Source organism: Sturnira hondurensis, unplaced genomic scaffold (assembly GCF_014824575.4).
Source record: "Sturnira hondurensis isolate 20B ecotype Veracruz unplaced genomic scaffold, ASM1482457v3 Scaffold0000465, whole genome shotgun sequence".
Classification (NCBI taxonomy): domain Eukaryota; kingdom Metazoa; phylum Chordata; class Mammalia; order Chiroptera; family Phyllostomidae; genus Sturnira; species Sturnira hondurensis.
The window spans coordinates 1736284-1763011 of NW_028073096.1; the positions used below are offsets into that span (position 1 = coordinate 1736284).

The 26728-nt window shown below is 37.1% G+C and overlaps 1 protein-coding gene across 1 annotated transcript in view; it reads left to right on the forward strand.

Annotated features, from left to right (window-relative positions):
* The window catches only part of SLC10A2 (solute carrier family 10 member 2), a 25861-nt gene extending 7911 nt beyond the window's left edge, over positions 1-17950 (forward strand). The window contains exons 2-6 of the mRNA XM_037041483.1: positions 4428-4546; positions 8862-8950; positions 9975-10150; positions 12843-13000; positions 15900-17950. Coding sequence (XP_036897378.1) covers positions 4428-4546; positions 8862-8950; positions 9975-10150; positions 12843-13000; positions 15900-16027 — 670 coding nt within the window. The 3' untranslated portion in view covers positions 16028-17950. The remainder of the gene's footprint in view (positions 1-4427; positions 4547-8861; positions 8951-9974; positions 10151-12842; positions 13001-15899) is intronic.
* The last annotated feature ends 8778 nt before the right edge of the window (positions 17951-26728 follow it).

Genomic DNA, 26728 nt, shown 5'->3' on the forward strand with positions numbered 1-26728 from the left:
AGCAATCTTGGCTGTAGGTCTTTGGATTTCATGACTTGGAATACTTCTTTCCAGCCCCTTCTTGCCTGTAAGGTCTCTTTTGAGAAATCCGCTGACAGTCTGATGGGTACTCCTTTGTAGGTGACTGTCCCCTTATCCCTTGATGCTTCTAGGATCCTCTCCTTCATTTTGGTCTTGGCTAATGTAATTATGATGTGCCTTGGTGTGTTCCTTCTTGGGTCCAACTTCTTTGGGACTCTCTGAGCTTCCTGAATTTCCTGGAAGTCTATTTCCTTTGCCAGACTGGGGAAGTTCTCCTTTATTATTTGTTCAAATACGTTTTCCACTCATGGCTGTTTCTTTCCCCCTTCTGGTACTCCTATAATCCGGATGTTGGAACGTTTAAAGATGTCCTGGAGGTTCCTAAGCCTCTCCTCATTTTTTTGAATTCTCATTTCTTCATTCCTTTCTGGTCGGATGTTTCATTCTTCCTTCTGGTCCATTCCATTGATTTGAGTCCCAGTTTCCTTTCCATCGCTATTGGTTTCCTGTGCATCTCCCTTCATTTCAATTAGTTTAGCCTTCATATGTTCCTCTAATTTGTGACTATAATCCACCAGTTCTGTGAGCACCCTGATAAATAGTGTCTTGAATTGTGCTTCTGAGAGGCTGGCAATTTCTCAGTCGCTTAGTTATTGGCTCTGGGACTTTGAGTTCTTCTTGCACCATCTTTTGGGCTGTTCGTGCCTGTTCCGTAGCAGGATCGGAGCCCTAAAGTGTTCACTAGAGCAGGGCAACTAAGTCGCTGGGTTGTGACGTTGTATGTGGGGGCAGGGTCAAAGAGGGACAATGGCTTCCCTCTGCCACCTGCCACTGCGGCCCCCACCGGCGCCGCAGCCACCACCGTCACCAGGCCCACGCGTTTCGTTTCACTGCACGCGAGTGTGCCACCGCCGTCAGCCCTCCACCACTGGGTTCGCCCCCTGGGGCCTGCGTGGTCCGTCTCACTGTGCACGAATGTGGGAGACCGCGGTCAGTCTGCCCCACACCCCAACTGGTTTCGAGCTGCCTGCTCGTCTAGGTCGGGGGATCTGTCCTGCCCAACCCAGCTCCGCTGCTGGCTCTGCCTCTCTTACCGTCCCCGTTGAATGGTTTGTAGTTGTCGGACTTCCATATAATTCAGTTTTCTGGTCTTTGGGTGTGTCCTTGTTCTCCAAACCTTTGTTGTATTCAAACTTGGCTGTGGGAGAAGGCACAGTGTTTCCACCTATGACTCCATCTTGGCAGAAGTCCTAATTTCTTAAAATCCCTTCTATTTCTGTGGTATCAGTTGTAATCTCTCCTTTTTCATTTCTGATTGTGTTTATTTGGGTCCTCTCCTTTTATATTTTCTATGGTCAATAGTTTCTAGATGTTCTTACCACATCTATTGTTACATTGTTCATCTTCCTGTTATTATAGTTGTTCAAGATCCCTGACCCCTCAGTTTATCACAAATTTAAATGTCAGCTCCTCTTAAGAACTAACCCAACACTTTGATTTTTTTTCTCAAAGTAACCAAGTTTTGTTTCTCTCATGTAGCATCTATTTTAATTTTAGTAGCTAATGCTTATTGGGCACATACACTGCAAGTACTCTAAATGTATTGGTGTATTTAATCCCCACAATAATCTGCTGAGGTCAGTACTATTATCTAAGGCATGTCATAGATGATAAAAGTAAGATTCATAACCTTGACCGAGGTCACAGATTCAGTCTCATCAGAGTCAGAACTTGAATCCAAACCTATCTACTTGTCTCTGCCCAGACTCTCATCCTTTCTTCAGCAGTATTTTTCTACCACATTTACACTTTCTAGCATTACCCATACATGCTTCTTTTAATATTTAAACTTGGTGTTTCACTTTTAATATTATTAAAATCTTTTGCATTTCTTATCACTGACTTCAGCAAATTCCTCAACATTCACTGAATTCTCATTCATTGCTTTTATTTCAAAAAGGTAAAGTAATTATTTCTGGTAATAAATAGACCTAAAGCCAAGACTTAAAGACAAGAGCTTTTTTCCCCCTTTACATTTTCTCTCATTTTAATATAATTTCATGGTGGTATTTCTATTACTGGCAACTATGCTCTTTGTAGGACTTCAAATTTCTTTCAGATAAAATGATTTTTTCTTTTACTAATGAGTTCCCCAACATTGCTTCTTAAAATTATTTATCTGTGAATTTTCACCTAATTTTGAGTGGTTTGATGGTGTTCTCTTATTACTTCAAACAGCATTGACTTCCAGTCACCTCTCCTCTTGCCTCTTAGCAGCCCCTCACTGTCAAGATGTCCACAAAAACTAAACCATTCCTTCCCCAGTTCCTGTCTTATCCTTCCTGTGGCCTTTAAGAAATTTCTCCTGCCAAACTCAAAACCATAATACCACTTCATAAATTGTCTTAGCAATAACTGAGAATTGAAGTTTTCATAAGGAAACTTCAAATAAAAACAAAGGAGAAAAACAGAATTCCTTCTAAATTTTTTCTTATAGTTTAAAGCAAAAAATTCTCAGACTTCTCTTCACTATGATCCAGGTAATGAATACTGCCTTTCTCCTATACCACCACTTTCTTGTCCACTCCACTCAAGAAAACCTATAGGATGCTGTGGAATAAAAGTGATTTAATTATGGGATAACTTTAAATCTATTCTCATTTATTTTAAAAAGTAAAAGATTAAAAAAGAGAATGGCATAGAAAGTTGAGAAAGGTAAGGAAGGGAAAATCTTTAGCAAACTCCAGTATTGTAATTTTAAGTAGAACAAAGTATAATTCGTAAGAAATTACTTTGCTGTGCTGTAGAACACTGCCTTAACATCTTACTTTATATATAAGTTAAGTTAGCCTGTCACCATAATCAACTGAACTTTTTAGAAGTGGTTTACATATACTCTAGCATTGATTGTTGTTACACTGCTTTAACTCTACTAAGACAAGTATTTTTTCCTAAATTGTTTAAAACACATTTTAAGTGAGGTCATTCCTTTTTTTTAATTAAAAAAATGATAATTAGGAAAGTTAAGCCCCCTGATAAACACTGTTCATGTCCCTTATTTTGCCAAAACTTTGCTAAGTTGGATACATTGAAATGAAATTTTTTACGTGCAGCTGCTTTTCTTAGCATTGTGTAAGGTAGTTGTTTTGTTGTTATTTCTTGGGGAAGCAGGTGGTGCACGTAACTTGCATCTTCCTGCAAGTTTACATATAATACCTTTACAAAATTACCTGCTAGTTTCAATGCTATAGCTATTGAAGAACAAGATTTTCAGAAAAAATTTTCTAATTTCCTGATTTGGAATTACGCTGCAATTTAGCACACACTATGGCCAGATATATGACAACATCAACTAGCTTTTAATGAGCACCTTGCATTATTCTCAGTACTGGACTCACTAGCTCAGTCAGTACTCATAATCTATGAGGTGGCAGTGATTATTACAGATGAGAAAATGGGCAAAGAGAAGTAAATTAAAGTACAATACCCAAAGTCATATACTAAGTGGCCATGCCTGCTTCCAACCCAGGCAGTACCTTAATGTCTGGCCTAACTATTTCAAGGCTCTGGTCGTTGAGCAAAGAATGTTCCCTTGTATTCAGGGTACTTTAATGGGATCAGGTAGACTCATTACCCCAAAACTTCTCTTCTATCTACTGTCACAGTATGGAAAATAACACCATTCCATATTAATATTTCCATGTCAAAAGTCAAAATCCACTCACTTAACCAGGTCCACCACTAAAACATAGATGCTCTTGTCAGAAATGTACCAGATCCTGGTTCTTCTGACTATATACTTGATAATTTATTAGCAGAAATAGAATCCAGGCCTACCTTGCCTGCTTGTATGTTTTTTTTTGGGGGGGGGGCGGTTAGCCTCTGTTCATTTCTCAAGATATGAGCATTTTGGGCAATAATTTGTTTCTTTAAGGAAATACACTGAAGCTTCTTCTCTTGGACATGAATTCTCCTCTAAGGACCAGGAAGGCCCATCTTATTCCAACACAGACAGACATGGTGAAGCCCCTGATGTCTCTTGTGTACAAATCTGTTTACTGTTCTCTCATTGAAGGTTCAAAGGGAGGCATGTCCAAGCATGTTGGATCTTGTTTAATAATGAGTTTAAATGGCCATTAAACATATTCTCTAATTTTTGAGAACCAACAGGGAGGGAGGGATGACATAAGACAAAGTAGGAAGATACCAAATACGGATCTCACCATTTCGCCCAAGGCTGAACCCTGCACAAATTGGGGTGCATGTATATTTCTGTCCATCAAACTAGATGGTGCTGCTGGTTGAGACAGTTTTTTGTAGGACTTTCTAATCATGAATTGGAAAATGAAACAACCTCTCCCCTAGAAAACTCAGGTGGACATACCAACCTGCCTGTTTCTTTTCAGCATCGGCATGACTGTATGCTCCACACTAATGGCCCTGGGAATGATGCCACTGTGCCTCTTAATCTATACCAAAATGTGGGTCGACTCTGGGATGATCATAATTCCTTATAATAACATAGGTAAGTCATTCCTCTGCAAGATTTCTGAATACTATTATTTTACTCTCTGACTATCCCTGGCTACATTCTCAGGCCAAGCTTAGACCCAGCTAGTATTTATCTCTTGCACCAGCAGCAGTTTGTGCCCAATTAGGATTTCATTACAAGTGAATCCTGCATTTGAATTTGAGTTGGCAGAATCTAGATTCCAATTTGAGACCATGAGAGAGCCTGTTTTTCCTCCATTGAAATCATCAAAGAGATGGGCTGACTTAAAGGGTCCCCTGGCACAACTGTCTGGACCTTAGGAAGACAAGTTGCTATATTTCCATTAACCCATGGTGTAATTAGTTCATAAGAACAAGAATTTGCTCCCAGACACTTAGACTGAAGAAATAAAAAAAAAAAAACATTTCACCAATGGTTTAAATATAGGGCACCCAGTAGACAATCACAAGTGTAGTAGTAGAAAAGTATTGTATAAAACATACTGTTTATAACATTTAACTGTGAGCCACATCTTGATTCAAAAGTTAATTTACTGGCACACTCTGGCACTGATGCCCAGGAAATAAAATTTGCTAGTTATAACTCTGCCTCCACTCATTTCAACTCCCAGATATTCATCCCCACCCCAATGGAGCTCTTTTCTATTTCTGAGACAATAAGTGATGGTGGAAGACTAAGTTGTTAGTGTAACACGGTGTCAAGAACGAGATGGTTCCTGGTCTATCAGAACCACACATTTCCCATAGAACTATCATATCAAGGATGAGATGTAGGGAAAACAGCACATCAGTACTAGTTACTAGGTACATTACATGATAAGTAGTCTGTTTTCATCTGTCCTTGGAGACAAATGTCACCCTGATGAGCTGCCTCAAAGAGGTATGTAGGTGTCCCATTGAAGGGAGCATGTAAGCAAAGGCTAAATAATGACTCAGCAGAATGTTTGTAAAAGGCATTTATATTGACATGGGAAACTGGAATGGATGGCACCTAAAAATCCCTTCCATTTCTAAGGAAGATTGTTTTCTGGGATAAAACATTATTCAGGGTCTAAACAACTGATTTAGAATGAAGTTTGGAAATACTAATTGTGGACAACTATACTGCAATATTTTCAAATAATCCCTTCTCTCTCCCCACCCCAGCAGACCCCCCCAAATTTAATTAATTAATTAATTAATTAATTGGAAGTTTTTAAGTGGTCCTCCTTGACACACCATGTTCAGTATGGGATTTCCTGGTCAAGGCCCTTCTACTGACCTTTGGGAACTCCTTCATATCAGACATAATCTCCTACTGCAAACAGGCTTTCCGATGACCCTGCATAACCACTTACCTATGTTCATGCTGCTGAGTAATCTCCCTGTTCCCTTGGATGACACTTTCCTTAAAGTTAAGAAATGTAGTTTGCTTGAATGTTATACATTGTAGGCCTCTCAAAGAACCTGTCTGTGGAATGAAGAGCTTTAATTCTGTATTACTCATTGCTTAAGAAAAAAAAAATTAAGACTTAAAATATTCTCTTGGTATGCATTTCCTCCTGGAAAACCCCTTATAATATAAGGCATTACAATGCCTTATTCACTTATAATATGAGTAATTATAACCATAATGTGAATTACTTACATCATATCTTTTAAAGTGAATACATTTTGAAAGGGAGAGAAAGTGAGAAAGAGTAATTAGGAATGGAAGAAAAGGTAATCAAAGAAGTAAAAGGCAAAAAAAGAAAGTAAATAAAAGAGAATGAAAAGATTAAAAAAAACATTTAAGTGAGACTTTGAAAAACAAAATATTAACTCAACTTACTCTCCATTCTGCCTAAGCCTTTTTCCAACCTAACCTTCTTGCTATTGGTTTCTTAATCTTTTAATGTATAAAACAAACAACTTAATTTCTTCAAAAGAAGTCATCACTACTTTTTAGATGAGAAAATTGAGGTTCAAGGTAAATTTAATTTGTCCAAAATGACCAGGGAGCTGGAAATAGGTCCCTGGTCTGCTCTCTACTCTGCTCTGTGGGCAGGACTGTTTGGCATAGGTTCTACACAAGTGTTCATCATGCTCTGAGGAGTCAATAAACACAAATGAGCCCTTTCAGATGATGACATCTGGGTGGAGGAGGAGGCAGCTTTGCAGCTGGTCCCTCTGAAAGCCCACTGCAGCAAGTTGTTCTACTACTCTTTTTAAAAAGATTTTATTTATTTATTTTTAGAGAAAGGGGAAGGATGGAGATAGAGAGGGAGAGAAATCTCAATGTGTGTGGTCGCCTCTCACATGGCCCCACTGGGGACCTGGCCTGCAACCCAGGCATACTCCCTGACTGGGAATCAAAGTAGCAACCCTTTGCTTCACAGCCCGCATTCAATCCACTGAGCTGCACCATCCAGGGCTGTTCTACTACTCTTTACCCTACATTTGAGAGTATCCAGCACCACAAACCGTATATCTATTTCTCCACTTAATTCTCACAACAACACTGTAAGAGAAACATAATTTTACCAAATTCACAATCAGGGAAACCGAGGCTCAGAGGGCTTAGTTGAGCTGCATAATTCTCGCAGTTTCTGAATAAGGTTCAGCTCCAAGATTATCTGGCTACAAGTTCCACCACATGATTCTATTCACCATTCTCTTTCATCCTCTTTTCTTCTACCTTTCTTTCTTCCTTAGTATCTGCTGTGTAAACTTGATTACAGACCAAGTTATGATTCAAATAGTATAACTATAAACATATGAATAGATAAGCATTTGGCAGAAAACACAGGCATATGAAGAATAAGAAAAACAAACAGAGCCTGAGACAAGAAAAAAACAGGATCTCTAGTGCACTGGGAAGTAGAGTTAGAACAACTCACCTCTCTAGGCAGGAACCACACACTCTAAGTGTGAAGGGTAAAGAGTGTCTTTCCCAGTCAACTTGAAGTCCTGGAAAAATTTTATCTGGCTTAATATGGTGAGGAGAGGAAATCTGCCATGGATTTCAGCAGATGGTCCTGCTTGCCTATTTATTCAGTAGTCCCGGGCTGTCCCAAAGAGAGAAAGCCTCTTAGCAAGAGCAGCCAAACATGGGAGTGGGCTGCCTTTTCACAGATCTAACACATTAAAAAATATATTACCAAAACCTAACCACACATATTCTATGCACAGTATTTGCACCTAGATTTAAGCTACCACAGTAAAATCACTTCACACAATTTAGGGAAAAGTCTGGAGACCCAGAGGAAGATTCCTCCCAAAGTATCAAGATGTAAGGTTACTCAATGGAGATTTTTCTGAGGGCTCTTGCCAGTCAGGATATCTATAAATGACGTTCTACATATCCATTGTTCCCTCATTTTCTCCTGATGACTCTTCACCATCTTTTTTTTTTTTGTCTTGCTCTTGGTACCCTTAGCCACCAGAAGGCTACAAAAATATGCGGTTTTTATCACTAGCATATTTATTTTAAATTCAAAATTGTATACTTGTATTCTAGAATCTCTTTTCCAGTCCTGGTTCGATGTGTTCTAATACTAAGTAACATGTGCTTTCAGAATTTCATTATTCAATTTCACTTTCTCTTACTGATTTAAAAGGATGTTTAAAAAAAACAGCCCATGAGCAGCTATTGGATAAATAAGTGTTAAATGTGGAGAAACAAACCATATTTCACGAGAACAGCAGTAAATTTAATAAGGTAAAATTGAAGCATGACACTTTATCTGGCTGGGTGAGCACATTCCTGCAAAGAATTATAATTACTTGAGATATTACCAAATATATTACCTTGCAGAAAATTTAAAGCATGCTTTTGAACCTATTCTGTCACCTCTCTGCTTTAGATTTGAGTCAGTCTTAACTAGAAGTCATTAGCCCACCAAAAGTCTGGAGAAAAGTTTGAAGTTCAAACTTTTTCTTTTATATCTATACCATGAAGTAACAGACAGATATAAAATATCATTTATGTCTCTCCAAGAAAACATACACACATACATTTAGTTTGTGTTTGGATCTTTATATGCCCAGAATATAAAGATCCAAACACAAACTAAGTCAAGATTCTGACACACTGAAACTACAATATAGTGATTGGCAGTATAAGAAACTCTAAAAAAATTAACCTAGGATTTAGGGAAAGGATTTATATTGATATTATTGATTCTTTCCAATAATATTAAATTATTTACTGATGTAGATAAAAAAGGAAAGTTTGTTTTTATTCTCTTTTGTATATCCAAGAAGGACTGATACATTACCTAAACCTTTCTTCAGGCTGTTTACTCCTTCACTTTCTTCTTTACTTGTGCTGTGTCCTATTGATCAAATTACTCTTCTGTCAATTTTAGGTACATCTTTGGTTGCTCTTGTTGTTCCTGTTTCCATTGGAATGTTTGTTAATCACAAATGGCCCCAGAAGGCCAAGATAATACTTAAGGTAAGTGGCCCATGCCATAGGCTGCACAGTCGAATGCACCACAGTTTGAGTTCAATAGGTCTTTCCAGCTACTACATTGGTTTTCTTATCATAGCATAAATCTAATTCTGGAGGGGGTGTTACTTGAAGTTATTACACATGCAGGCCACTCTCCCAGGATGCCCTTCCCCACTCAAACTCAGGAAAAATTTCTATGTACCCTTTGAGATGCCCAACTTACACATCACATCTTGGTTTTACTCTACTCTGTTCTCCCACAACATTTATCTCTCCTTTGTGGATTTGTATTATAAAATATATATACACAATGGTCTTAAAAATAGATCATATCTTTCTTATTCCTATATCTTTATGGTTAGTTCAGTACCAGGTAATTAGTAGGTGATACATATAATAATCTGTAACCATTCATTTCACTTCACTAACTATACTCTAGCTAGATGATACGGATATGGTAAAGTTGCTATAAACACCAATGACACAGATATATAAACATAGATAGACACATACTCATATTCCACTGATTATGGGGGAATGACTTAGTTGGCATTCTTTGGACAAAAAAATAGTTCTAAAATCTAATTTTTTTAATGTAAAAGGAGAAACCAATAACAGCAGTGGCTTTTTTATGGTCTTTATAGAGTTTTATATCCATCTTCTCATTATTGTAACAATCATAAAAGGTGGCCAGGACAAGATTTTATGCTCAATTATAGATCAAGAAGATTCAGAGAGGTTTCAAGATTTATCAAAACAGGGAGAGCAGATGTGGAATCTGGGAGCCAGGTCTTCTGGGTTTTATTGAGTGGGTTTTCTTCCTCTCCGACAGGAAAAATTTGCAAGCCAGAATATCTTCTTTAGGCTACTTTAACATGGAGGTTATATGTCCTGTTATTTTCCTAAAAATTAGAACATTAGACAAGCATGTGTTTCTGGTGGGCTGACTGTGGCCATCAGATGAGGAATATACTGAGAGGAAACTTCATTATCACGGTTGTTGGGTTTGTTTGTGTCTTTCTTCCAGATTGGGTCCATCACAGGTGCAATCCTTATCGTGCTCATAGCTGTGGTTGGAGGAATACTATACAAATCTGCCTGGATCATAGTTCCCAAATTGTGGATTATAGGAACAATATTTCCTGCGGCTGGTTACTCTCTAGGTTTTCTTCTGGCTAGGATAGCTGGTCAGCCCTGGCACAGGTATGGTATTTTGATAAAGCTGACTGGGAATTTTTTTCTGTAATAGCTATCATATTACTTTGCGAGTGCTGCTGTAACATAGTATCCCAAATGGGTTCACCTACACAACAGAAATTTATTGTCTTATAGTTCTGGAGGCTAGAAGTCCAAAACCAGTGTGTAGCAGCATTGGCTTCTGAGGGATGTGAAGGAGAATCTGTCCCAGGCCTTTCTCCTTGGCTTGTAGATTGCTATCTTCTCCCATTTCTTTTCACATTGTCTTCCCTCAATGTGTGTCTCTAAATCCAAAGTTCTCCCTTTTATAAAGACACCAGTTATAGTGGATTAGGATGTACTCTACTCACCTTGTCTTAACTAATTATACCTGCAATGACCCTATTTCTAAGTAAGATCACATCTGGGAGGATACAATTCAACCCATAACAACTGTAAATAAATACTGATGACAAATTCAAAGTCTTCCAATTGTAATAACATTTACCCTATTTCTAGATGTCATTTTTCCCTAAATTATGTGAGTCTCCAAGAAAGAAAAATACTGTCTCTTTTGCTGAAATTCTTTTGGACCATACCCTATATAATGCAGGTTGAGCTCTTCCACTGTCTTTGTCCTTATTCTCCAAGCAAAGTAACATCAACAAAAGCACAGAGCTTGGCCTTATAAAATACATGAGGGTTCCTCCAGCCAGCAACAGGATGAACACATTATCCAAAGGTGCTATTAGAATGGGGTTTAGCATTTGTGGGTTTGATACTGAGTGAAAACATTTCCTCTCTGACTAGCCCATTCTAAGTCAATAGGCAGAGGAAAACACCAGTACATAGGTGAGGTTGGAAAAGAGATGAGGAGCCCTGAACAGTGGAAAGAGTGTGACATGAGTCTGGTCAACTGGGTTTGCACTCCAACTGACCACTTACCAACTGTGAGACCTTGGACCAGGCACTTATTCTTTCTTTGACTTTCTATTCTGTAGAATAGGAGCTGGAACAACTGCCTTGAAAATTTTTTATCAAGATTTAATGATTAAAAATACACTAGCCCTAACTGTTGTGAGTCAGTTGGTAGGAGTGTTTCCCCATAAACTGAAGGTTTGAGGGTTTGTCGGGGCACATACGTGGGCTCTGGGTTTGATGTTCAGTTGGGGCATATGCAGGAAGCAATGGATTGATGTTTCTCTCTCACATTAATGTTTCTTTCTCTTTTTCTTTCTCCCTTCCTCTTCTCTAAAAGCAGTAAAAAGTATCTTAGGTTGAGGGCAAAAAATAAAAATTTTAAACAACAAATGCTCTATCTTGACTGCTTCCTCTAATGGAACAGAGTGAAATGAACCCCCTTTGACATTCATGGAACACTAAGATAAATGAGCTGCTCCTTTTACATATATATTTTTAACTTATATATACCTGCTTTTAATGTAATATATTTGTTTCACATATACTTTTATTTATATTAAATATATTACTTATTACTAGATGTTATATGATATATTAAATATAAATAAATATTCTCTATGCATATATATACACATATATACATATAGATATAGAAGATATATAGATATAGGTGTATTTTACTGCTCAGGGAGCAAAGCTATCTGGTTTTCCTTCTTTCCCTGGCCAAAAAATGTTACAGTCTCCAGGGTTTTATTTTTTTCTGTAATGTAAAAAAGGAGAAAACAATAACCATGACTTTTGCTTGCATGTTGCTTTTCAACTTATATAGAGTTGTATATCAATTTAATACCCATCATAACAATCATAAAAATGACTAGGGCAAGAATTGATCTATGTACATATGTGTATTAGTATATAGAGAGAATATTTTTATAATACTATATATGTTATATACTTATTCTATATAAACAAAATTATATGTTGCATATATACATTAAAAGAATACCTACATATATTATATACACACACATATATGTACTTGTTCTCACTATATGAAGTATTTCCAGAAAGTATCCAGCCATGTAATATGAAAAATAGAGACATTTATTGAAGGTACAAGAAACACTGTATGTAGGACAATGACACCTCAGTCCCCTTCAAAGTAGGCACCTTGGGACCTCACATCATTCTCCTAATTGCTATCTGCTGCTTCTTTATATTTTCCTGAATCTAATTGGCAGTCTGAAATCTCTTTCCTTTCAAACGTGATTTTAGTTTTAAGAAAAGCCAGAAGTTGTAGTGCACCAAACCTGGGCTGAATCACCTGGGTGATTTCATGTTTTGACAAAAAAACCTGCACAAGACCTGATACACAAGCGGGTGCATCATTGTGTTGGTGCCACCAATCACCAGTTGCTCATAGCTGTGGCCTTCTGAATCATCCAAATAGTTTCCATGGGGGAATATTCAAGCTTAATGCAAAATTTGATGCAGATTCATTGCTCTACTTGCTTAGTCCTTTTTTAATGCAATGGCTACACAGTACACATGCTCACTCAACAGCATCTACTGCCCCCACTGACTAGTCATCATTGTTCACACATGCACATTCCAGTCCACTCTCCTTGGCAGCCAGGTTACATCAATGTCACACAAACTGTTCTCATTATATTAACAATGGTTGGACTTTTCCCAGACAGACCTTGTATCTGCTTTTAAAGTAATACGATAATAAAGCAAAGCAAAACAAAACAAAACAAAAATAATAAAAACATTTTTTTCTTAACATTTCCTTCAGGTGCCGAACAATTGCTTTGGAAACAGGAATGCAGAACACTCAGCTGTGCTCAACCATAGTCCAGCTCTCCTTCACCTATGAGGAGCTTACTCAGGTCTTCACCTTCCCACTTATCTACAGCATTTTCCAGCTTGCCTTCGGAGCAATCTTCTTAGGAAGTAAGGAATAATACTGATCACATTTCATTATGATGTATTTTGAGAAATCCTAGATTTACTAATATGGCTTTTTATTACCAACCTTTTTCTGGCAATGAGTTAAATAATTGCCTGTTTCTGGTAGTGAAAAAAATGGGTGGGAAAAGTCACCAATAATATTATCATGACTTCCCAACTGCTGATGAAATTATTATAATTTTACCAAAGGTTCTAGTAAAATTATTTTTAAGTGCAAAGTAGTGGAGATCGATTCTCTCCATTCACTTTCTTTCCCTCAGTAGTTAAGGAGGCACATTGACCTGGTAGCACCATATTATTGTGTGCCTTCCTTCTTGCTTCCAGGAATCCTGATCTGGAAGGTCATTTTTTTTCAAAACATTGTGTTGATATGATTGTGTTGATATAAATGTAGGATATTTATCAGAAAAAATGATATAAAAGATATTTAGCAGGCTAAGTTATATTGGGAAATAGCTATATGGGTGCATGTATATGTATGTATGTATGTGTGTGTATATATATATTTTTTTTTCAAGTACAGTCTTCTGTCTATTACTCCCATCCCAGCCCACCTACATATATATTTTTAAATGCCTATATAATTGAAACAGTTGAAGCAGATGTGTTCTTTGTTTTAAATACTAGGGATAGCTAACCTGATTTTTAATTTTACTTTGATGTAGCATATAGTATTCATACATTAGCCCCTGTCACCTGCTTGCCTTCACCTTATTGAAACTTTTGTCTACATTTTGTTTTCCAAGTACTGATGATGTTTAACCTCTGTTTTTATATTCTACTTTTTTTAAAATACAGAAACTGCTGTTTTAAGCTACACGGCATTCTAACCCAGATTATATAGTGAAGACAAAGGACAGAAATTATGTGAATGTTAAGTTATAAAATGCCTGGAAATACAGTTATGTTTGGGCTTGGTTTTACATTTTTACTCTAATAGGTATTCAACTCGCCTGTGCTAATCAGGTGCTAATCACTTTCTGCACCACTATCTTAAATGTCATTCTCAAAGCATAGTTTACCTTTCTAGTTTAGGACTCACTGAAACCATTGGAAGCCTTCTCTGATCTATCAACAATGCAGGAGACAGGGGTTCATGACCTAATTACTTTGTTTTATTTTGTGATATAGATATACCCTTTTGGTACATCTTAAGACTTTCCAAATAATTAGCTTGTCTACTAGACAAGCCAGAGGAAGTAGATTGGTTGGTAGGCCAATTAAGTAGATCGGCTGGTTGAATAACTAACTCAAAAAGAACTAATGGATAAATGTAGGAATGATGAGGCAGGCAATAGTATAAGTCTCATACTTTCCCAACTTTAACAATAAGATTTTAATTCCAATTGAATCCACACATTGGCTTTGAAAACAAGGAAGTCATCTTTATTATGCATATATAATATTTGGAAGTGCATTTGGTAAAAAGATTAGAAATCTAAATATTTTTTTAGAACAAGAAAAGGAAAGGAGGGAGAAAGAGACAAAGGAAGGAAAGAAAGCAATAAACAGTTTGGTTAAATAAAATCAGTGGTGTACATTTAAATTGAGTGCATTTCAGTTCAAAGGTGTTTATAATAAAAGTGTTGGGATTTTTAATTAACCACAAACTCAGTTAAATAGGTTCAATAATTCAGTGGCTTAAAGTCTAAAATATTACTAGAAGTACAGGGACCAGCCCAAGGAGATATTGATCTTGGCATATTAAAATCTTTGAAGAAACGGGCCTGCGAACCACACGATCGAGGTTCGATTCCCAGTCAGGGCACATGTCTGGGTTGCAGGCCAGTTCCCAGCAGGGGACTCATGAGAAGCAACCATACATTGATATTTCTCTCCTTCTCTCCTTCCCTTCCCCTCTAAAAAATAAATAAATAAAATATTTTTTTAAAAAAAGATCTTTGAAGAAAGACATTGTCTCTCTCAGCTGTGTATCATAATGATAGTTAATATTTTCTGAGCACTCACTATTCTCACAGGGCCATGCTAGCCACTTCACTATTTTATCCCACTTAATGTTCACAACTGCCCTGTGAGGTAGAAAATATCATTGTACCAACTTTAAGGGTGAAGTACTGAAATTTGAGAATAAATAAAACATTCTCTTCCCCTATTAACTTTGGAACCAATTAAGAGATACTAAAAAATCAGATACTTAGAAGCAAAATAGCACTTTTATTACAAACAAAACAATTAGAAAATATAACTCAAAACTGCAACCAAATGGGCTTGTTAATACCACCCCCTTTCCACTGCCTTACAGACGTGCATACAACACACATATACACATATAAACTACAGGTGTCCCTTTTCAGGGTAGTCTGTCCAGTGAGCTGATCTCAAAAATATGCTGAAAATAGCTGCCACCAGAAACTAGCAGCTCCATGTACCAGAGGAAGGCATCATGATTACTAATCAGCCACCACACCCCACCCCATCCCCTCCTAATGAGAAGGAATGAATGAAGGCTGGGAGAGATGGACTGTTATTCCAGCTCAAGTTCTCCCACATAGACTATTAGACCAAGGTCCTAGATATCACCCCTTAGCATGTAAAATAATTATTGACTGCACATTAACAGGGAGATGGTAGGTATGGAATAAATGTTTGCTACTGTTGCTGTTGATGAATACCACCTGCATACGTCTTGGGAGCAAGTATTCTGTACAGTTAGTTGTATGCTAGGTCTTCCTGAAGTGCAGTCATTGCTCTAACCGTGAGTGTTCATGGAACTAGGAATGGTGATTACTTTCTCTAAGTACTAAGGCCTCCAGCCTACAGAATGTGCAAACTGCTTTTTGGACCTTGGCTTATAATCACTGTTCAAAGTTTATAGCTAATAATTATAAAAATTTCTTAACCTCTTGTGTACTTTTTCTAGTTTACTTGATCTACAAGAAATGTTGTGGAAAAAACAATGAGGAATTTCTAGAGAGCAAAAACAACGAAACAGTCTCCGGGTCATCACTCTGTAAGGTGAATGAAGGATTTCAACCACATGAAAGCTAGACAACAAGTGGGCAAAAAAGAAGAATTCTAAGGAACATGCTTCAGCTATAACAATATTTAATTATTTGTTTTGATGGAATATTTGGCAGGAAAAAATTGAAGTGAAATCTTAAATTCCAATTGAATCCATATATTTATTGGTTTTGGTGCCAGAAATGGTGGTCCAAATCTTTAATGTGACAAATGTTTATATGTATATAAATATTTTTGTGTCTTAAAAATATGCGAAAAAATATCCTCAGACCTCAGACTAAACCTGCCAAAATTCCCGAACAGAACTTATCCAGAATTTCATTGCTCAGAGATGAGCACTTGATTTTTTGTATTATAAAATAGATCCACTGAATTATTATTATAGTGATTAAAATTTCCTCCAGTATTTACAATTGTTAAAATATTAAAATTGATGTCTTTCATTGACATATTATTTTGAAAATGTTGCAACCTATTTATATAATTTTGTAGTGTAACATGGGTAAATATCTGATGTCCTGTATTCAAAAATACAGAAATTGTCACTTCTCTAAATTACAATCCAAAAGCAAAAATAAAAGTTACTAAATAGAATCTAGTAACCAAATTAGAATCATGACTGTACTCATCACTGATATTATATACCCACTAGGCTTTTTTCTTTTTAAAAAAAAATGGCTTGAATTTAGCAAAGTGTTCTTAAAGCCCTGGAGAGGAACTTCGCAAGGTTTGCCTGCTGTAAGGCAGGTTCACATTGGCTAATATAACAGCTATTTGTTTCCTATGAAGCCCCACAGTAGGTATCATGGAGCAAGGAAGTGGCAAGAATCACAAAGACAGTAGAAGTATTGAAAGAAACACTACTACTCCAGTGGGTGAATTCAATTCAATGGGAGATAACAGCTAATACGTAGGAAAGCACAAATAACAGAAACACATTTGAAATTCATGACAAGAGTCTAGTAGATGTGCAAAAGTAAATAACAATAAGAGGAATGAAGTCAGAGAGGCATGGAGGAAATGAATATTAAACAGTATTTGAGAAAAAAGAGAACATGCCTTGGTCCCATAAGTAGGAAGGGCATTCATTGTCAAGTGAGTTCCTTGAAGGCTGTAAATAGGTGCAGTAAGAGGAAGCAAGTGGATTTGTTCAATAGCAACAGGGTATTGTGGCAACAGGAAAACAACTGGCTGAATGTTGTTGGGTTCTCAATTATAGTGTCTAATTTAATTTCCCTCATTCTGCATCAAGTTGCAGGCACATAACTCAGTTCACAGTGTTTTCGTTTCATTTTCTTTTTGGACATTTTTACTGCCTCATTGACTCCCTTTCAAATGTTTTGGCTCCAAAGGGCCTTTTGCATTTAGATAATGTGAGTTCAGATCTGCCGGTGTACTTTGGCATTACAGGAACATGAATATTAACTCTTAACTTAGCTTTTAGGAGGTGTGAGGATGCTGCTTTGCAATGTTGTAACATTTATACCTTTTTATACAATATTCACATTTACAAGTTAATAATACCCATATATTTTTCTATCACTAGACAAATATATTACAAGGGACTAGGGACTTCTATTAAAGATAGTAAGGGAAAGATGGTGCACATTTTCTTATTAGAGAAAGTTAAAGAACATGATTCCAACAGTGCAAAAGGAAGACTTTCAGTCTATTGCGAAATACTTCCTATACTTTCTTCATCAAATAAGTGACAAGACAGGTGCACTAAAGACACACTATGAATTCATGTCATAATTCCCACACATCCAAAGTCAAGGGCCTGGATACCAGCAGCTGCGGCAAACAGGTTTTTCCTCCCTGCTGATCAAGATACGTGAGTGCAACAGACCTTGGTTTTCTTACATGATGTGGTGTCTCGTGATTTCTGTTTTCTTTTTTTTTCTAATGTGCTAGAGGGAAGAAAAAATAACTGAGCTTTTTAAAATTACAGTTCTGTATATTTAAATGACTTTGAAAAGCTGAATAAATTATGTATTTTATTGTTTCTGTATCATATTAAATGAATATTTTATTTGAAAGGCTTGAATAAATGAAAATAATTTTTGTAAAGTTTTGTCTATTTGAGTCTTTGTGACAACTGCCAAGATTTCTTTACTATTCAATTGTAGAGTATAAATAAGGTGAAGTTTCTCAAATAGTAAATTGTTCTTTGAAAAGTACTAAAAAGAAACTCTCAATTAGACACTCTAGCCCTGGCCAATGTGGCTCAGTTGGTTGGAGCCAGGTCCTGTCACTAAAAGTTTGTGGGTTTGATTCCCAGGAAGGGTACATACATAGGTTATGGGTCTGATTGCTGTCCCTATTTCAGGTGTGTACAAGAGGCAACCAATCAATGTTTCTCTCTTGTTTTGATGTTTTGCTCTCTCCTATCCACCACACTCTTTCCAAAAGCAATGGAAAAAATATCCTCAGGTGATGATAAAATTTTAAAAATTAAATACTCAAATAATTAGGTCACACTGATACAGATTATGATTGTCCCTAAGAAAACCATACTGGGGAGAATTGCTCAAAGACTTAAAACAATGTGATGATACCTGATTTAAAATACTAATTAAAGTATTATGTATATTTAATAATAAGACTACCACTACCTCCTATAAAAAGTATATAGAGGGAGAAACTTCAATTAAGGTGCCAGTGCATTAAAATTTCTCATCAACAAGACGAAGAAATTCAGGTTATGGACCTCATTTGATTACTCAAAGATATCACTTAGTTTTCCATCTAGGAAACATTTCCTGCTGAAAACAACTTATCTTCCTTGTAATATTTCACATCCTATTGCCTCTTAAGACTATCCCTTCAAAAAACCACATTAGTTCCTGGTTGGTGTAGCTCAGTGTATTGAGTACGGGCCTGTGAACCAAAGGATCGAGGTTCAATTCCCAGTCAGGGCACATACCTGGGTTGCAGGCCAGTTCCCAGAATGGGACACACGAGGAGCAACCAGACATTGATATTTCTCTCTCTCTCCTTCCCTTCCCCTCTAAAGATAAATAAATAAAATCTTTAAAAAAACACATTAGTTTAGAACAAAAGTCTTCAAACTGTAGTATGTATACTACTGGAATTTACTAAAGTTGTCAAAGAGCTATGCAGGTCAGATAGGCCAGATAGGGAATACATTTCCATTTCTTCAACTTCTATATGTATACATTCCCCAAATTATCCTGCTTAAAAGAATTGAATTGCCTTGAGTTTTCCTTTCCCACTTCTTATTTCTTATGATCAAATTTTTATTTTTTTTACTTTTTAAATATATTATATTGATTATGCTACTACAGTTACCTCTTTTTTCTCCCCTTTACTCCCCTACACCCAGCAAACCCACTTCCACCACCATTCCCCCATTTTAGTTCATGTCCACAGGTTGTATATGTAAGTTCTCTGACTTCTCCATTTACCACATTATTAGTAACCTCCCCCTGTCTATTTTGTATGCTTCCTATTCCCTGTACATTTATTTGCCCCCATTCCCCACCCCACTGATAACCCCTCCATGTGATCTCCATTTCTGTGATTCTGTTCCTGTTATACTTGTTTGCTTATTTTGTTTTTAGGTTCAGTTATTGATAGTCGTGGATTTGTTGTCATTTTACTGTTCATAATTTTTATCATCTTTTTCTTACACAAGTTCCTTTAACATTTTATATAATAAGGGCTTGGTGATGATGAACTCCTTTAACATGACCTTATTGGAGAAGCACTTTGTCTGACCTCCCATTCTAAATGATAGCTTTGCTGGATAGTGTTAGCTTGGGTGGAGGTCCTTGCCTTTCATGACTTTGAATACTTCTTTCCAGTCCTTTCTTGCCTGCAAGGTTTCTTTTGAGAAATCACCTGATAGTCTTATGGGAGCTCCATTGTAGATAGCGGTCTCCTTTTCTCTTGCTGCTTGTAAGATTCTCTCCTTATCTTTAATTTTGGGTAATGTAATTACGATGTGTCATGGTGTGTGCTTCCTTGGGCTCAATTTCATTGGTACTCTCTGAGCTTCCTGGACTTCCTGGAAGTCTATTTTCTTTGCCAGATTAAGAAAAGTTCTCCTTCATTATTTTTTCAAATAAGTTTTCAATTTCTTTCTCTTCTTCTGGTTTGGATTTGGAGGCTGGAATGTTTAAAGTTATCCTGGATGTTCCTAAGCCTCTCCTCATTTTTTGAATAATTGTTTCTTCATTCTGTGTTGCAGACCGCTCTGCCTGGTTTTAGGAATTGTATCTGTACCGCTTATGGCTAAGGGCAGCGGACGATCTCGGAATGCCAGCCACAGGAGACAAAGCTTGTCTCTGGTAGCAAATGCTGCCTCAGTTTCCTCTCCCTGCCCCCAAAGGCTGGTCAGAAGTCAATGACAGGTAAGACCCCTCACAGTGGGGGGCAACCTAAGCCAGACTCAATCACGAGGGAGGCCTTCACGGAAGGACTGGTGGGGGTGGGGGAGGGGCTACAACAAAGAGCAATGGAATCTCGCCCCCAGGCTTTGACATAGCCCAAGTCCCTATGTCCTCTGGGAGAAGCAGTTCCTGACTCTAATCCCCTTAAACCTGAATGCCTGATGGTGGGAGATGCGGCTCCTTGCCTTGCTAGAACATGTCCTGGGGGAAAATCTGGCATCACAAAGACTTTCTGATAAACCTGTGAAATCTGCTCTGCTAAGAGTGCTTTCATTCATATGTTAAGGGTTCAAGCAGGAAACCCTAAAACACTGTTTCTGACAGACTCTGACTCAGACTAAGCTCTCAGATTTCTTGGAAATGTTATCTGCTGTTTGATCCTTGCCGCCATGTATTCCTGAGTATTAGAACCCAATAAAAGGCCCTGGAAGAGGGGGCTCAAGGCCTTTTTCTCCTTGGAGAAACTGGCCACTGCTGGCCTTTTTCCCCTGAGAAATTGGCCACCAGCCCACGGCCTTTTCCCAGCAAGGAAAATGGCCCACTTCTCCTCCCCAAGCAGATCACATCATGTCTCGGTCATATTCACTTTCATCCGTGGCACTCGGGGGAACTTGAAATTGAAGTCGCCCCCACAATTTTGTTCTGGTTGAATATTTATTTCTCCCCTCTGTTCCAAATAATTGATTTGAGTCCCAGTTTCCTCCTCAACATGGTTGGTTCCATGTACACTTTCCTTTATTTCACTTTGCATAGCTTTCACTTCTTCCTCTAGTTTTTGACCATACTTAACCATTTCTGTGAGCATCCTGATTACTAGTGTTTTGAACTGTGCATCTGATAGGTTGTCCATTTCTTCATCATTTTTGGGGGGGCCTTTGATCTGTTCTTTCATTTTAGCCATATTTATTTTTTTGTTTTAGCACACCTATTCTATAGTTAGAGTCAGAGCCTTAGCTACTCACCAGTTAGAGTCAGAGCCTTAGCTACTCACCAGAGCCTTAGCTTACTCACCAGAGTAGAGCAACCAACATCACTGCATTTCTCACCTCTTCTTTATGGCAGGATTCTCCCCCTTAACAAGGAATACCTTACTCTCACAATACCTAATATTTTTTTATTGTTGTTCAGGTAAAATTGTCTCCATTTTCTCTTCACCATTCCCTGACTCCACACCCATTCCCACTCCCCATGCTCAAAAGGCAGTTTTGATCATTTTGATTTTGTCCATTGTCCTTCATACATGTTCCTTGATGATGCCTCCCTTTCTTTCCGCATCTCCTCTTTTCCTCCCACATCCCCTCTGGTTACTGTCAGTTTGTTCTTTATTTCACTGTCTCTGGTTGTATGTTGCTTGCTTGTTTGTTTTTCTGACCAGGGTTCCACTTATAGGTGAAATCATATGGTATTTATCTTTCATCGCCTGGCTTACTTCACTTAGCATAATGCTCTCCAGATCCATCCATGCTCTTGCAAAGGGTAGGAGTTTTTCTTTCTGCTGCATAGTATTCCATTGTGTAAATGTACCACAGTTTTTTGATCCACTCATTTACTGATGGGCACTTAGGTTGATTCCAGCTCTTGGCTATCATAAATTGTGATGCTATGAACATTGGGGTGCATACTTTTTTTGGATTGATGTTTTGGCATTCTTAGGGTATAATCCCAGTAGTGGAATTGCCAGATCAAAAGGCAGTTTCATTTTTAGTCTTTTGAGGAAATTCTATACTGTTTTACACAGTGGCTTCACCAGTCTGCATTCCACAAACAGTGCGCTAGGGTTCCCTTTTCTCCACAACCTCTCCAGCATTTATTGTTTGTTGATTTGTTTATGATGTTTATTCTGGCAACTGTGAAGCATTATCTCATTGTGGTTTTAATTTGCAACTGTCTGATGCCTAGTGATGTTCAGTATCCTTTCATATGTCTCTGGACCCTCTGTATGTCTTCCTTGGGAAAGTATTGGCTCAAGTCTTTGGCACATTTTTTAATTGGGTCATTTGTATTCCTGGAGTGGAGTCATATGAGTCCTTTATATATTTGGGAAATCAAACCCTTGTCTGAGGTATCACTTGCAAATACATTTTCTCATATGATTTGATCCCTTTTCATTTGGCTAATGTTTTCCTTAGCCATGCAGAAGCTTTTTATTTTGATGAAGTTCCACTTGTTTATATTTACCTTTATGTCCCTTGCTCTAGGGAACATATAAGTGAAAATATTGCTGCATGGAATATCTGAGATTTTCATGCCTATGTTCTCCTTTAGGATTTTTATGGTGTCACAACTTATATCAAAGTCTGTTTTCCACCTTGAGTTTATTTCTGCTTATGGTATAAGTTGGTAATCATTTTTTTAGTTTCTTTCCATGTAGCTTTCCAGGTCTCCCAACACCATCTGTTGTAGAGGCTATTTTTACTCAACTTTATGTTTCTGATCCCATGGTAAAATATTAATTGACTATAGAGACTTGGGTTTATTTCTGAGCTTTCTACTATGTTGCACTGATCTATGTGTCTATTATTATGCCAGTACCAGATTGTTTTATTACTGTGGCCTTATAACATAGTTTGGTATCTGGTATTGTGATCTCTCTTACTTTGTTCTTTTTCAAAATTGCAGTGGCTATTTGGGGTTGTTTATGGTTCCATATAAATTTTTTGAAATGTTTATTCTGTATCTGTGAAATATGTCATTGGTGTTTCAATGTTGAAACATGTTGAATCTATAAATTGCTTTGGGAAGTATGGACATTTTGATTATGGTAATTCTTCTAATCCATGAACATGGTATATGTACCTACTTATTTGTGTCTTCCTTGATTTCTTTCTTCAGTGTTGTGTAGTTTTCTGAGTATAGGTCTTTTACCTCTGTGGTTACGTTTATTCCTAATTACTTTATTTTTCTTGTTGGTATAGCAAATGGGATTTCTGTTTCTGATTTCTGTTTCTGATATTTCATTGTTGATGTACAAAAATGCCTTCAAAGTCACTTCTGAATGACTTTGTATCTGCTGTTTTGCCAAATTCACTTATTAGGTTGAGGAGCTTTTTGGTGGAGTATATAGGGTTTTCTGTATACAATATCATGTCACCTGCAAATAATGACAGTTTTCTTTCTCCTTTCCAATTTCAGTGCCTTTTATTTCATTTTCTTGTCTTATCACTGTGGCTAAGTCTGCCAAATCCATGTTAAATAGTAGTGGGGAAAGCACTTGTCTTGTTCCTGATCTTAATGGGAAACTTTTTAGTTTTTGCCTGTTGAGTATGTTGGCTGCAGGTTCCTTGTATATGACCTTTCTAATGTTGAGTTATGCTGCATCTACTCCCACTTTGCTGAGGGTTTTTATCATAAATGGGTACTATATTTTATCAAATGCTTTTTCCACATCCATGGATATAATCATGTAAGTTTTTTCTTTCTTTTTGTTTATGTGATGTGTTATATTTATTGATTCATGAATATTGTACCATCTTTGCATCCCTGGGATGAATCCCATATGATCATGATATTTGAGCTTTTTAATGTCTTGCTGGATGCAGTTTGCCAATATTTTGTTGATGATCTTAGCATCTACGTTCTTCAGTGATATTGTCCTATAGTTTTCATTTTCTGTTGTGTCTTTGTCTGGTTTTAAGAACAGGAATATGCAGGATTCAGAACAAGAGTTTGGGAGTTTCCTCTTCTTGGATTTTTTGGAAGAGTCTAAGAAGAATAGGGGCTAGCTCTTCCTTAAATATTTTGTAATATCCTCCTCTAAAACCATCTAGTCCAGGCCCTTTGTGTGCCAGGTATTTTTGATTACTGCTTCAATTTCACCAGCTGTAAGCAGTCTGCTCAGGCTTTCTACTTTTTCTTCATTCACCTTGGAAGATTTTGTTTTTCTGGAAATTTGTCCATTTCACCCAGGTTTTTAAATTTCTTGGCATAGAGTTGTTTGTAGTAATTTCTTACAATCCTTTGTATTTCTAAGGTATCAGTTGTAATCTCCCCTCATTTACTTTTGATTTTGTTTATTTGGGTCCTCTCTTTTTTTTCTTGATGAATATGCTTAAAGCCTTGTTGGTTTTGTTTATCTTTTCCAAGAACCAAATCCTGGATTTATTGATCTTTTGAATTGTTCTTCTAGTCTCTATGTCATTTAATTCTGCTCTCATCTTGGTTATTTCCTTCCTTCTACTCACTCTGGGCTTTCTTCCTTCAGTTCTTGTGCATGTAGGGTTAGGTTGTTTATTTGGAATGCGTTTATCTTTTTTAGGTAGGCCTATATTCCTATAAATATCCCTCTCTGGACTGCCTTCACTGTCTCCCATAATTTTGGACTGCTGTGCGTTCATTTCCATTTGTTTCCAAAAATTTTGATTTCTTCCTTGATCTCATTATTAACCCATTCATTGTTTAATAGTATGTTATTCAATCTCCATAAATTTGAGCGTTTTGAGTTTTTTCTTTGAGGTTGGTTTCTAGTTTCATGCCCTTGTTTTCCAAGAAAATGCTTGAAAGTATTTCAATTTTCTTGAATTTGTTAAGGATTGTTTTGTGTCCTATGATGTGATGTGATCTGTCTTTGAAAATGTTCCATGTGCAGTTGAAAAGAATGCTTTTTCAGGATGGAATTTTCTGTATAGATTAGTAAGTCCATTTGATTTAAGGCATTGTTCAATGCCTCAATATTCTTGTTGATATTTTGTTTGGGAGATCTATCCATTTTGCCAGTGGGGTGTCAGAATCTCCTGGTATAATTGTGTTGCTGTCTATATCTTTCTTGAAGTCCTCCCAGACTTTCTCATATATTTTGGTGCTTCTATGTTGGCTGCATATATGTTTATAATGTTTTTGTCTTCTTGGTGAATTCTTCCCTTGAGTATTATGAAGTGTCCTTCTGTGTCTCTTTGTATGGCCTTTTTTGAAGTTCGTTTTGTCTTACCTAGATAGTATTACCCCAGCATTTTTCCTGTCATTTCTCTTGTGATATTTTTATTCCAATCCTTCACTTTCAGTCTGTGTAGGTCTTTTGTTCTGAGGTGGGTCTCTTGTAGGCAGCATATGTATGGGTCATGATTTTTTAATCTATTCATCTACCCCATATCTTATGATTAAAGCATTTAACCCATTAACATTTAAGGTATTTCTGATAGGTAAAATCTTCCATTTTAATTGAGAGCCTCACTGGATAGAGTAGTCTTCATTGCAGGCCTTTGCTTTTCATTACTTGAAATATTTCTTGCCATTCCCTTCTGGCTTGTCATATTTCTGTTGAGAAATCAGCTACTAGCCTTATCAGAGTTACCTTGTATGCCACTTCTTGTTTCTCCCTTGCCGTCTATAAGATTCTCTCTTTGTCTTTAAAACTTGGCATTTTAAAAATGATGTGCCTTGGAATATACCTTGGAATAGACCTTGAAAAGGCACTGGGTAAAAACTGGTGCCCGGTTTTCAGCTCTCTCCCTCAGAGCTCTGTGGATTCATCTTGATTGGAACCCTCTGTGCTTCCTGATCGTGCGTGGTTTTTCTCCTCTCCAGGTTCAGGAAGTTTTCTGTCATTATTTTTTTAAACACCATATCTATTCCTTACTCCTTTTCTTCCCCTTCTGGTATTCCTATGATTCTAATGTTGTTGCATTTCATGTTGTCTTACAATTCCCTTAAGTGGTCATAATATTTTTGTACTCTTTTTTTATGCAGATGCTCTACCTGAGTGTTTTTTTTCTACCTTGTCTTCTAGCTCACTAATTTGGTCCTCTGATTCAACCAGGCTGGTTGTAATTCCTACTAGTTGTTTTTTTTTTTAATTTCAGATATGGTGTTCTTCATTTCTTCCTGATTCTTGTTTATAGTTTCTATTTCCTTTTTCATACTGTTGTAATTCTCATTCAGTTCCTTGTAGTTGTCTGTGAGTTCCTAGGGAACTTATAACCATTTTTAAAATTCTATAACTGATAGTTTACTTGCTTTCATTTCCTTTAGCTCTTTTACAGGGGCATCTTCCGCTGCTTTCTATTGCAGGCTTATTCTATGTCTCCCCATTTTAGGTGACTCTTTTTGTTTGTTTCTGTTCTTCCAGATGCTCTGCTTTGCTACCTCTCTTTGTATGGTTAAATTCTGTGGTAGGAATTATGTAGGACTCAATGGTGTGGTCTCTTTGATCTCTTTCTCTGGATGCTCTAGGGTTGCCCTTTCTTCCATCTCTATAGGCTTTTTTTTTGTATTTCAGCTTTACCTCTTAGAGGCTCCTTTTTTTGTGCATTCTCTCCTTCAGCAGGTTTACTGGTATTCACAACCTCCACCTTGTCTTGTATGCTGCTGTAAAGGTTGG